The following is a 12350-nucleotide window of genomic DNA, read 5'->3' on the forward strand; positions in this document are numbered from 1 at the left end:
CCTGCCCATCTCCGTAGGCCACAGGGCTGTGCCAGAGACCCCACCCCCCCATATGCTGCGAGAGGAGCTGTGGGAGTTTCTGGAAGACGTCAGAGGCTCCCGCAACAAGGTACAGCTTGCTCTCCAGCGACGGGGGGGGATTTCCACCAGATCCTCCGGGCCGCGAGGGCCCTCATGGGGGAGGGCAAAAGGACCGGGAAGCAGGGTGCCGTGGCTTACCACCTGGTCCGCAGCTTCCGTGACTCCCTGCTCACTTTCGGGGTGGGTCACGGTTTGCTGCGCAGCCCAAGGGGGTCCGTGGACGCCCCTCGTGGTGAGGATTCCCCCAGCCCTCCTTATGGCACAAGTCACCTTTGCCACATTGAACACCCGGGGCTGTAGGGTGGGTTTCCGCAGAAGCTAGGTGCTCTCCTTCCTTCGGGAGGGAGGGTACTCTGTGGTTTTCCTGCAGGATACTGACACGGATCCGGCTGTTGAAGCCAGCTGGTGGCTGGAATGGGGGGACAGGGTCTACTTCAGCCATCCCACAACCCATAGGGCTTTACTGCCTACCCCGTTCTCCTCCGACCTACAGCCCGAGGTGCTGGGGGTTGCCGAAGCTGTGCCGGGCCGCCTGCTGCACCTCTGGGTCTGCATGGAGGGGCTCGTGGTCAACCTCGTGAACATCTATACCCCGACAATCGGCCCCGGAGCGGCTGCCGTTCTAACAGCAGGTGTCCGCCTTCCTCGGCTCCTTGGACCCTCGTAAGTGCCTGGTCCTGGGCGGGGACTTTAACACCATCCTTGAGAAGCGGGACCGCTCGGGGACCGAGCAGAGCTCGGCCGCCGCGGACGTCCTCCGGGAGATCATCAACTGTCACTCCCTGGTGGATGTCTGGCGTGACCACCACACGGACGATGTTTCCACATTCACCTATGTCCGGCTGGAAGCTCATCGGTCGTACCACTCCTGGTTGGACCGCATCTATTTGTCATCTTTCACGGGCCTAGTCCTCCAGTATCCAGCCGGCCGCTTTTTTGGATCACCACCTCGTCACCATGATGGCCTCTCTCTGTGCGGAGAGGCCGGGGCCAGCCTATTGGCATTTCAACAACAGCTTGCTGGAGGATGCAGGCTTCGTGGCGTCCTTCCAGGAGTTCTGGCTGGCCTGGAGAGGGCAGCGCCATGCCTTTCCCTCGGCGCGGCGCTGGTGGGATGTGGGGAAGGTGCATGCCCAGCTCTTCTGCCGTGACTACATGCGGGGCGCCAGCTGACGGAGGGATGCGGCGATAGAGCAGCTGGAATGGGAGGTCTTAGAGCTGGAGAGGTGTCTGGCCGCCAGCCCCAAGGATCCATCCCTTTGCGGAGTGTGTAGGGAGAAGCAGGAGGAGCTCCTGGTCCTCGAAGACCATCGGGCCCAGGGCGCCTTTGTTCGATCCCGCATCTGCCTCCTTCGGGAGATGGATCGCGGCTCCCGCTTCTTCTGCGCCCTGGAGAAAAGGAGGCGGGCCAAGAAGCACGTCACCTGCCTTCTGGCAGAGGACGGCATCCCCCTCACGGATCCGGTGGAGATGTGCGAGAGGGCCCAGACCTTCTACGCGCACCTTTTCTCCCCGGATCCGACCAATCCTGCCACTTGCAGAGTGCTCTCGGATAGACTCCCGGCGGTCAGCACGGGCGACCGGGACCGGCTAGAGCTGCCTCTCTCTCTGGCCGAGTTCTCGGAAGCCCTCCGTCGCATGCCCACCCACAAGTCTCCGGGCATGGACCGTGGAGTTCTATTTCATGTTCTGGGACGTCCTTGGCCCGGACCTGGTCACCGTCTGGGCCGAGTCCTTACAGAGTGGGGTCCTCCCTCTCTCGTGCAGGCGAGCCGTGCTTGCCTTATTGCCGAAGAAGGGGGACCTCCACAATATATGGAATTGGTGTCCTGTCTCGCTCCTCAGCACGGACTACAAAATCGTAGCCAAGGCCATCTCGCTGCGGCTGGGGGCCGTGCTGGAGGAAGAGATCCACCCAGACCAGACCTACACCGTCCTGGGCCGTAGCATCTCTGATAACCTCTATCTGGTCCGGGATCTCCTGGAGCTTGGGTGCAGGAATGGTCTGTCGTTCGCCCTCCTGTCCCTGGATCAGGAGAAGGCATTCAACAGGGTGGACCACGGGTATCTCCTGGGCACTCTGCGAGCGTTAGGCTTCGGGTCCCAGTTTGTGGTTTTCTCCAGGTGCTGTACGCTTCCGCAGAGTGTCTGGTCAGGCTCAACTAGACCCTGACCGAGCCGGTCAGTTTCGGTTGGGGAGTGCGGCAGGGATGTCCCCTCTCGGGCCAGCTGTACGCTCTGGCCATCGAGCCCTTCCTCTGTCTCCTCCGCAGGAGGTGGACTGGGTTGCTGTTTCGGGAGCCGGAGCTGCAGCTAGTCCTGTTGGTGTACGCCGATAATGTGCTCCTCATGGTCCAGGACTCGGGCAACCTGGCGCGGGTGGAGGCTTGCCTTGCTGTGTACTTGGCGGCCTCCTCCGCCCAGGTCAACTGGGTCAAGAGCTCTGGCCTGGTGGTCGGGGACAGGTAGCAGGCGGGCTCCCTCCCACCTGCACTTCAGGACATCCTGTGGAGTGCGAGTCCGCTGCTCTATCTTGGCACTTACCTTTGCACCAGGCATCCGTCTCCGCCGGAGAACTGACAAGGTTTGCAGGGCAGGGTGGCGGAGCAGCTCCGGAAATGGACAGGACTCCTCCGGTGCCTTTCCCTTCGAGGGAGGGCACTGGTGCTCAATCAACTAGTCCTGTCCATGCTCTGGTACCAGCTCAACACCCTGGTCCCGGCCCTGGGTTTCCTGGCCGACCTCCGGAAGGTGGTTCTGGAGTTCTTTTGGCCAGGACTGCACTGGGTCCCTGCAGGGGTCCTCCACCTGCCCCTGGAGGAGGGAGGGCAGGGCCTGAAGTGCCTACGCACTTGGGTCCATGTCTTCCGCCTCCAGGCCCTGCAGAGGCTTCTTTACGCTGCAGGTAGTCCAGCATGGAGAGTACTGGAGCACGTCTTCCTGCACCGCTTCCGAGGGCTTCGATACGACCAGCAGCTCCTTTATCTCAATCCGAGGGGTCTTCCGCGAGATCTCTCCAGGCTGCCGGTCTTCTACCAGGACCTCCTCCGGACCTGGAAGCTGTTCGCTGCGACGGCCACCGAGGGGGCAGATCTCCTCGCGGAGCCCCTACTACACAATCCCCAGCTCTGTGTGCAGGTGGTGGAGTCCCCCGCGGTGTGCCAGAGGCTGGTCTTGGTGGAAGTCACCAGGGTCGGAGACCTCCTGGACTATGACTGGGGAGAATGGCTGGATCCCCTGACGCTCGCTCAATGCATGGGGCTCTGCAGATTTTGTACTCCTGGCAGGTACTACAGGAGGTGGAGGCTGCTTTGCTGCCCGCTACTCGGGCCTATCTCGACTGGGTCCTGCGAGAGGCCACGCCCTGCCCACCTACCACCCCGGGCCCTCCGGACCTTTTCATCAGGCCTCTGCCCTGTGGACTTGACCGGCCCCCTCACCTCTTCTCCGCAAGTCAGCTGCACGATCTGCAGCCAGTCCACTTCCAAATTGCCAAGGCAACATCTCTACACGCTTGTGCTCCACCCTCTTCACTTCCTCACCCTCGTGTCCCACCCTGACACAAAATGACGGGACGTCCTGCCACTTCTGGAGGGTGAGGAGCCCTGATGGGCCAGCCTCTACTCTACTCTGGTCCCAAGGCCCATCAGGGATATCAGTTGGCGGCTCCTTCACGGAGCCGTGAGCACGGGCATGTACTTGGTACGGTTTACCCATCCCAGACACTTGCCCCTTCTGCGGCGTGAGGGAGACTCTGGTGCACGTTTGTTTAGAGTGCGCCAGGTTGCAGCCCCTATACCGGCTCCTCACCAATATCCTGTTACGTTTCTGGCTGCACTTTTCCCCTCACCTCCTTCTTTATCCACTCCCTATCCGTGGACCCACAAAGTTGCGGGACCTCCTGGTCAACCTCCTCCTCACCCTGGCAAAAATGACAATCTACGCAACCAGGAAGAGGAGGTTGACCGATGGAGACTCCTGTGACTGTGGGGCTTGTTTCTGATCCTTAGTCCGTTCACGCATCTGGACGGAGTTCCTCTGGGCAGTGTCAACTGGCTCCCTTGACACCTTCGAGGAGCAGTGGGCGCTGTCCGAGGTTCTCTGCTCGGTGTCCCCGTCAGGCTCCCTTCTTATGACCCTTTGACCGCACTCCTGTCCCTGTTCTTTTATTAGTTGTCCCCCGGAATCAGTGGGTTTCTGAGGTCCTGTAGATCCTCCCCTTAGGCTGGGGTGGGATCCTTTGCATTGGGCGGGCTTCCGCCCGTCCAGTTCCCAGAAACCCAATAGGTACACCCAACAAATTGGGCTTATCTATGTGTCTAATAATTGGGCTCTACAATTTCACCCAATTTTCCTGGTATTGTAGTCCTAGTGGCCTGTAATTGCCAGGAGCGACTCTGGAGCCTTTTTTATACACTGCTACAGCCAGGGACTAAAGGCAGCCCCAGAATTTCCCTTTCTCCCTTCAGAGAAATCAAGTTCAAGTTCTACAAGGAGCTAAAGAAGCCTCAACTTTGCATCTGAATTAATGTCACATTTCTCACTACCCGACACAAACAAATGTCATTTCAATCCCAGCTGAGTCCACTTCAGTCATTCCTCAGCCCCATTCCTTCACCCTCCTGCCTTAGCTTAGGGCATTGCATCACCCTGTGGGCGTTTCATGTCCTTCCTCATTTTCACATACAGACATAATTTCTTTTGCCGTTCAATGAACAGCAAAACCTTTCTGTGTCTCTAGTCTGAGCCAGGGCATTCAGTTCCATTGAAACCTTCTCTCCTTCAATGGCAACGCTCAGACAGAGGGGACATGGCCACCTTCAGCCCTGAGAGTGAGATATTCACTCTCCTCTTTCTTCAAGCTGCTGTTGTTATTCCATAAAACATGGACCATGGAATAAAAAGCTGAGTTTACTCCAGGGTGAGGAAAGAAAGGAGCCACCAACTCCCTGAAACATCTCTGTGCCCCAAAGAGAACCTGCCCCTGCTATTGGAATCACTGATGTGCTTCAGCTACAATGGGGAAAGTATCTGCTCTCATGGGGGTACAGCTCAGTGGTAGAGTGTTTGAGTGCAGATCAAGTGGTCCTTGCTTCAAATCCAAATGCCCGCGAATAAGCCTCTTTTTTTTTTTTTTGAAAAAAGGGAAAACATTTTGATTTCCATTCTCCAATGTGTTCAGGAGCTCCACTATACGGGGATGCTTGAAATGAATGTAAACACTCAACATTTCACTGTCCAAATGCATAAAAACCTAGCAAACCTGACCATCAGCTGAAATCAGTTCCAATCTTCTGTCTACTTTATGTTTTCATCAATTAAACAAAGGGATCATAGGAATGTACATTTGCAGATCCCTCTTCTCCACAGCTGTGCAGAAGAACAAGAGCCACGTCCAGTTGGGGTTCAGGAGTCTGATGAGCAAAGGCAACTTGGTGCAGGATAAAGTCACCGGCACTTTGGCTCCTTCCCATTCAACCAGCAGCTGGGCCCCCAGAACAAGGCATGAAAAGATGACAGTGGTTGTGAGCAGGAAAATAGCCCCCAAGAAGCTGGCTAAAGCTGTCAAGATCCTCAGGAAAGTCACCATGCCCATGACTAGCATGTACTGACTGCAGCGGGGACCAAAAAGGCAGAGAAAAGCCCTCAAAAGTTCTAAGCTGCCAAGCCCCAGAAGGTGATTAAAATCCTACCTAAAATCGAGACGGGATAAGGCTAATGTCATCTCCAAAGCCAGGGCTAAGAAGGTAACACTGAGAAAGAAGTGAAGAGATTTCCATTGGGATGAGTCCTGCTCCCCTATTGGCTCTTTTATGAATCACCATGGACCACCCGAAGAGATCAAAATCCTGCAGGACAAACAGCCTCATGGACAATATAATGAAGTGGTGGCAGCGGGGAGACGTGTTTCTCTTCCAGAGGGGAAGTGCTGCGTTTTGTGTAACACCTGCCAGGTGAGTGGTGCACTGACAGGGCAGCTGCCCGTAGCTCCCATATGAGCGCATTCTCTTCGATCTGCTTCTGCCATTATTTCAGAGCCAGCACTAGTGGGAGTGTGTCCCTAGCACTTCACCAGCTGTAGAACAGGCTCTGTCTGCATCCCAGCTCTGATTAATCCCACTTTTTAATGTATTCCTACTGTGACACTTTCCCAGTTCTCTGCCTCATTCTAACATTCCGGTCAGAGACTGACTATGGGGAGGAATGGACTAATTTGTGTGACATTCGGTAAGTTGCCATAGTATGTGATTGAAACCTCTGCTGGAGGTGGGCAGGAGCCTGTTACACACACAAAATAGCTAAGCTTTACCAAGCTACCTGCTACACATTCAAACCTTCTTGTACACACACAACAGAAATCAGGGCTCTGAGAAATTGCAACTTTCCTTTAACACAGATCATTGTTTTCTGTACTTCCAGAGGCATTGAAATAGAAGCACATTACCTTTCAACAGCTGTTATTTCATGATCAGCAGCAGAGCTTCTGTCAATTTACCACTCATAGAGCTGATTGTTTCGAACTGCAGGGTTAGCCAGACCATTCAGTAACATTATCGCTCTGTTTACAAAGCCTTTGGTTAGTGACAAATCATGAGACTTATCCCTTCCTGCTGTAATTCCACTGACTCCAGTGTTCTCTTTCCCCAGTTCTGGTTCCAAGAAAATAAACAAATTAAAACAACCTTCAGAACTAACATGCTGTGGGAAACTGGAAATGTTGATAGCTCAAATAATTCAGTTTCTTCTGTGTCTTGTGTGTGTCTGTCTGCTTTGTGTGTGTGACTGGTGGGGCTTTTTGTTTGCTCCTGGCAGGTTCAACCCTGTCAGATTTGTCTGTGGGGAGGGGCCAGACTATAAAGACACCCTGGCCTTCCAGGTTCGGGTTAGGCAAAGGAATAACAACCCTGTCCCATAAAAAAAACAAAAAATGTTACAGAAAAAGTGGTAGGAACAGTGCTAGAGAAACTGGTAAATAATCACAATGCCCAGGCTTGAAGTAATCAGAAATACAGAATTGAAAAAGCAAAGCTCAGGGGATACTTGGGGTTTATTCTCCGAGCTTAGCCATGTGCTATAGCACAGGGAGCACTTTTGGAAGTCTCCCATCCCAGAACTGGGGAAAAGAAAAGGATTCTTAGATTCTAGCACGGATTGAAGGAGGAGAGTGATGAGGAATAAGGGATTCCCTCTTACTTACCCTAACTACGTCTGTTGTTACAATGGGTGAAAAGACTTTTTTCCCTATCTCTGCCCTGTTCCTGTTCTTTGTTATAGTTCAATATATTTTAAGGGTGGAAAATGATAATAAAAATATCTGCTCTCCAGCACAACCTGAAGCAACATCAGAGCAACTGGGAAGGAAACAATTTGTTCCCCAAGGGAGAACTCGATGACTAATAATGGCTTTGAAATGGGGGAACAGGATAACCGTGATGCTCAGGGTTTGTTTAGACTAGGAAAAGTGATGGAGTTTAGGTCAGATCAAGGGGAAAGCTAATGCCAACCACTGCACCTGGGCTGCATCTGCACTACAACTTTTTTACATTAAGATCACTAACTTGAGCAGCCAACGCCATGTACAGTCCTAGTGGATGGAAGGCACAGGTAGATTTTGCCTCAGTGTAGCTTGTTGGGATCAAACCTCTCTCCCCCACCTGGAGGTGATAAACATTCCTGGCTGGAGGGACGCACACTCCTATGACTCAAAAGGAAAAGAGTTCATAGAAAAGATCATAGGACTGACCCCAAAGAAGGATGAGCTGCAAAAGGCAGAAGCAGGCAGCTTATCTGGTGGAGCTGAGAGACCATGGTGAAGATGATGCAAAAATCACTATGTGGGAATTAGCAAATGAATTTTTTTTTAAAAAAAAAAATCACTTTGGCCAACCCAAGTCAAGGGATTTATTACAATTCTCTCATGTGGATTTTCTGATGTCTAATGAGGCTTGAGCGCTGATTGAAGCTTTTCCCACACTCCGAGCTTTTCCCACACTGTCTCCAATGTGGATACTCCTATGTCAGACAATGTTTGCGCTGTGCCTGAAGCTTTTCCCACACTCAGAGAACGTGTACGGTGTCTCTCCTGAGTGGATTCTCTGATGTAAGATGAGGCCTGAATGATTAAAGAAACATTTCCCACACTCAGAGCATCCACAAGGTTTCTCACCTATGTGGATTATCCGATGTCTGATAAGGTTTGAGCTCTGATTAAACATTTTCCCACACTCAGAGCATGTGTACGGCCTTTCTCCTGTGTGGATTCTTCGATGTGTGATAAGGGTGGAGCGGTGATTGAAGCTTTTCCCGCACTCAGTGCATGTGTAAGGCGTCTCTCCTGTGTGGATTCTACGATGTGAGATAAGGTGTGAGCGCTGATTGAAACTTTTCCCGCACTCAGAGCATGTGTAGGGCTTCTCACCCATGTGGATTTTTCTATGTCTGAAAAGGTTTGAGCTCTGACTAAAGCTTTTCCCACACTTGGCGCATGTGTAGGGCTTCTCTCCTGTGTGGATTCTACGATGTGTGTTCAAGGTAGAGCTCCAACCAAAGATTTTCCCACACGCTGAGCATGTGTGGGGCGCTTCTCCTGCGTGGATTCTAAGATGTGTGTTCAGGGTAGAGCTCCGACTAAAGATTTTCCCGCACTCTGAGCATGTGTAGGGTGCTTCTCCTGTGTGGATTCGCTGATGTGAGATGAGGGCTGAACTATCAATGAAGCATTTCCCACACTCAGAGCATAAATACGGTTTCTCACCTGTGTGGATTCTCTGATGTGTGATAAGGTGTGAGCTTCGCTTGAAGCTTTTTCCACACTCATGGCATGTGTAGCGTCTCTCTTGCAAGTTGATTCTATCGCTTGTTTTAAGGTCTGAGTGGCTACTAAAGTTTCCCTCTGGCCTCCCCTGAGTCTCACAGGCTTTCGTTTTTTCTGGGAGTGCACAAATCCCAGAAACATTCCCTTTGGATCTTCCTGATAAAGTTCCATGTGGTTCTCCTTGCTCAGCATCTTCCTGATGGGGATTCTCCTCCTCATTCTCATTCACTATCCCATCACCTGATGGGAGACAGAGAAAATCCAGGCATAGATCACTACCTGCACCGGAAAGAAAGAAAATCTCAGAGAGAGGAATGGAAAAAGGGATGAACAATCCAAAATAGGTTTGATCTCTCCCACACAATCAGGAGCTGATTTTCCCCAAAACCTTCCCCAGAGGAGAGAGGAAGGGATCAGTTTTGATCTGCATCTCATGAGAACACTCAGGGGAAAGTGAAATCGGGGAGCGACCTGCTGCCATTTGTCAATCAGAATAGGAGGGAAGCCATGAGTCACATCTGCAGGGAACAATCCTGAACTTGGAGAGCTCACAGGGCCTTTGTAGGTTATCCCAAATGTTTCCTGAATTCCCACACAGTTGTTGAGTTGGTTTAACCAAGTCCTCACCTGTGCAGGCAGCTCTTGGAAGCACTTCTTTCTCAGAACCCTGGAGGTCTGGGACCCACGGCTCTTCCCCTCGTTCCAGCTGTGAGATCACATCAGGTTTGGAAACTGGAGACCCTACTGCAGGCAAAGAAAACCAGGGAGGTCAGTGGAATTTGTGGGATACTTGTCACAAAGAACAGTCCATGGTTTTAACCCCCAGCTCATTTTTAAGCAGTAACATCCCAAAGCCAGCTTCCTTGGCTCAAAGTGGCAGGAGAGTTATTATGATTATAAATCATATTCATTACCTTAGTGCTAAGGAGCAACTAACAGTGGGTCCCCATTGTGCGAGGACAAGTACAAACACAGAATAGTAGAGGGCCCATGCCCTGAAGAATTTACAATCTAAATACACAAGACAGACACAGAATGGGGGAAGGGACAGAACCCACTGTTAGAATAGAGTTATTCAGGCCTGCCTGTAAAGCCTATAGTTTAAGAACTTAAGTGTATTTTTATCACTTAGCTACTTACAGGAGTATGAAAACAAAGAATCAAAATCACTGTCTGTATTTGTAAGGGCCTTCTCTTACTGTGACAGTCTCAGGCCATGTTCTTAGGCTAAGACCTTTGGCTAAGCAGCAGGGGCAACCATAAGCTGTGAAGCAAAGGGTCACATTCTCACATCCCAAACCAGTCACACTGAAATAAGGTGCTACTGGGCTGTTAGGAAGATGATCCTGTCCTGATAGTGCCCATCATCACCAGATAAAGAAACAGATCTTAAGATGGTTAAAGAAAACTTAGTTTAATAGCAGTCTGTCTGGCAAGAAATCACTTCTCAATGCTTGTGGTTGTGAAACCCTCATTTTTGTACTGTTTTATCTTTATGGCCACTTTTACAATGTTAATCAGTCTGGTTCTCTAATTGTTTTTGTCTGCTGTATAATTAATTTTGCTAGGTGTACGTTAATTAGGGTAGTGGGATACAATTGGTTAGAGAATTATGTTTCAATGAGTTAGGATTGGGTTAATAAATTTCAGTACAATGATCAGTTAAGCAAAGGTATAGCTGAGAATATTACTATATAAACTGAGTCAAACAGGAGGGGGAATAGGAACAGGGAACGGGGACACAGGGAAAATGCTCTGCGGTGTAAGAGCGGATAAGGACGACACGCCGCCGAAGACCCCAAGCCCCCTGAATCCTCTGGGCAGCCCTGGGTGACAGTCATTCTCTTGTCTCTGTCAGGTATTCCATTGATGTAGGTTACTCCCAGCCAGTCCTTAATGACCCATTCATATCACCCCATGACAGTTATGTGACAAAACATCTCACGTCTCCTGCTCTTATAATCATAGCAACACCAATCACAGCAGGAAATGAGGTGTGTATTGGCATCATACAAGTATCACCAAAAGTCCCAACTCTATCTCAGACACACTGCTCACAGCCCCTGGAGAGAAAGCAAAGCACAGGAACTGGACGTTAGTCCCGCAAACACAGTGGAGGACAAGCTGCAATTCTCACACAGTGGTCAAAAAGGAGAGGCATGTGGGTCCCTACCCATAGAGAGGGGCTGGCTAGAGGCCTGATACCTGAAGGGCCATTCCATGAGCAGACCATGGAGGCAGGTCAAAGTCTTATCTACCCCAGAACTGTGACATTGCAAAAGCACATTTTGGGGCATTAGGAAATCTAGTAACTCAGGTCCAATGGGAAGGAGAATTAAACTCCCACTGTGAGGAGAAGGCTGGGGAATTAAACGCTAACATTCAGGAGCAACAGCCTCTAATTTTTCCGGAAAAGGAGAATGTAAGAAACAAGAACTGGGCTACGCAACCTCAGGAGGGACAGGCTCAAAGATCCAAGGAGCCTGGAGGGAAGACAGTTTGTGGCTGCTGCAGATGGGGAGAGGGGGGACAAAACTCTCTCCAAACTCTCACTCTTCTTGACCCCGACCTGATTTTATGATCTATGACCTAGTCTCACGTCTTGTGGGCAATTTTATACTCGCTAGAGGTAAGACGTCATGATCAGAGTATTGCTTATTAGCTTGGAACATGTGTGGAGGGGCAAGGAGGTGAACATAAAGAAATGGGTTATTAAGGGCAGGTCGACACTACAGCCAGGATTGACGTTCAGAGATCGATCTAGCTGTGGTCGATTTAGTGATACGATTTAGTAAACGTAGCCTAAGCTTGCTACAGTTCAGGGCCTTATATTAAGTTGAGGCTTTGTGAGGGTGGTTATGCTGAAGTCAGGGATTTACCTGAGGTTTGGGTAGGGATTCAGGGTTAAAGGTCTGGGATCCCCCAACAGCTCTAGATCCCCAAAGCTCTCCTTCCTCCCACTGACCCACTCAGCTCACTTCCTGGGTGCTTCCTCCACACTCCCCTCCTCTTTTCCCATTACACGCAGCTGGCACCATCTCCTGGCATCTTGGGAGCTTCCTCTGTTCCCTCCTCATCTCTCATTACCTCCTCCCTCCCTGCTGCCTGCTAGTCTATGGGAGATAAGGAAAAAAAGAGGGACAAAGAAAATTGTCAAAACTTGGATGATGAATAAAGTTATTACTGCTCAGGTTCTTTAGAGACCCCACAGCTTCTAATAACCCAGGGGACAGGACTCCTTACCCAGCGAGGTCACCGTCTCATAGTTCTCCTGCATGACATCCCTGTACAGGGCTCTCTGAACAGGGTCCAGAAGAGCCCATTCCTCTCTAGTGAAATACACAGCCACCTCCTCGAAGGTCACCGGCCCCTAAAAGAGAAAGAGTCCAACACTCAGTACCTGCTGCCCCACTCACAACCCCACTATTCATGCCACAGCAGCGCCAGGTAAATG

The 12350-nt window shown here is 51.2% G+C and overlaps 3 protein-coding genes across 3 annotated transcripts in view; 2 read left to right on the forward strand and 1 right to left on the reverse strand.

The window, feature by feature from the left end:
- The window catches only part of LOC127039327 (zinc finger protein 420-like), a 645607-nt gene that overhangs the window by 448813 nt on the left and 184444 nt on the right, over positions 1-12350 (forward strand). The window lies entirely within an intron of this gene.
- LOC127039329 (zinc finger protein 665-like) overlaps positions 1-12350 on the reverse strand; it is a 370491-nt gene that overhangs the window by 335963 nt on the left and 22178 nt on the right. Inside the window, exons 3-5 of the mRNA XM_050932737.1 lie at positions 12140-12266; positions 9524-9640; positions 8249-9175 (exon numbers count right to left, since the gene is read on the reverse strand). Coding sequence (XP_050788694.1) covers positions 8249-9175; positions 9524-9640; positions 12140-12266 — 1171 coding nt within the window. The remainder of the gene's footprint in view (positions 1-8248; positions 9176-9523; positions 9641-12139; positions 12267-12350) is intronic.
- Positions 1-12350, forward strand: part of LOC127039362 (gastrula zinc finger protein XlCGF57.1-like) — a 261180-nt gene that overhangs the window by 160168 nt on the left and 88662 nt on the right. The gene's annotated exons all lie outside the window — the stretch shown is intronic.

This window comes from Gopherus flavomarginatus, chromosome 23, assembly GCF_025201925.1.
Source record: "Gopherus flavomarginatus isolate rGopFla2 chromosome 23, rGopFla2.mat.asm, whole genome shotgun sequence".
Taxonomy (NCBI): domain Eukaryota; kingdom Metazoa; phylum Chordata; order Testudines; family Testudinidae; genus Gopherus; species Gopherus flavomarginatus.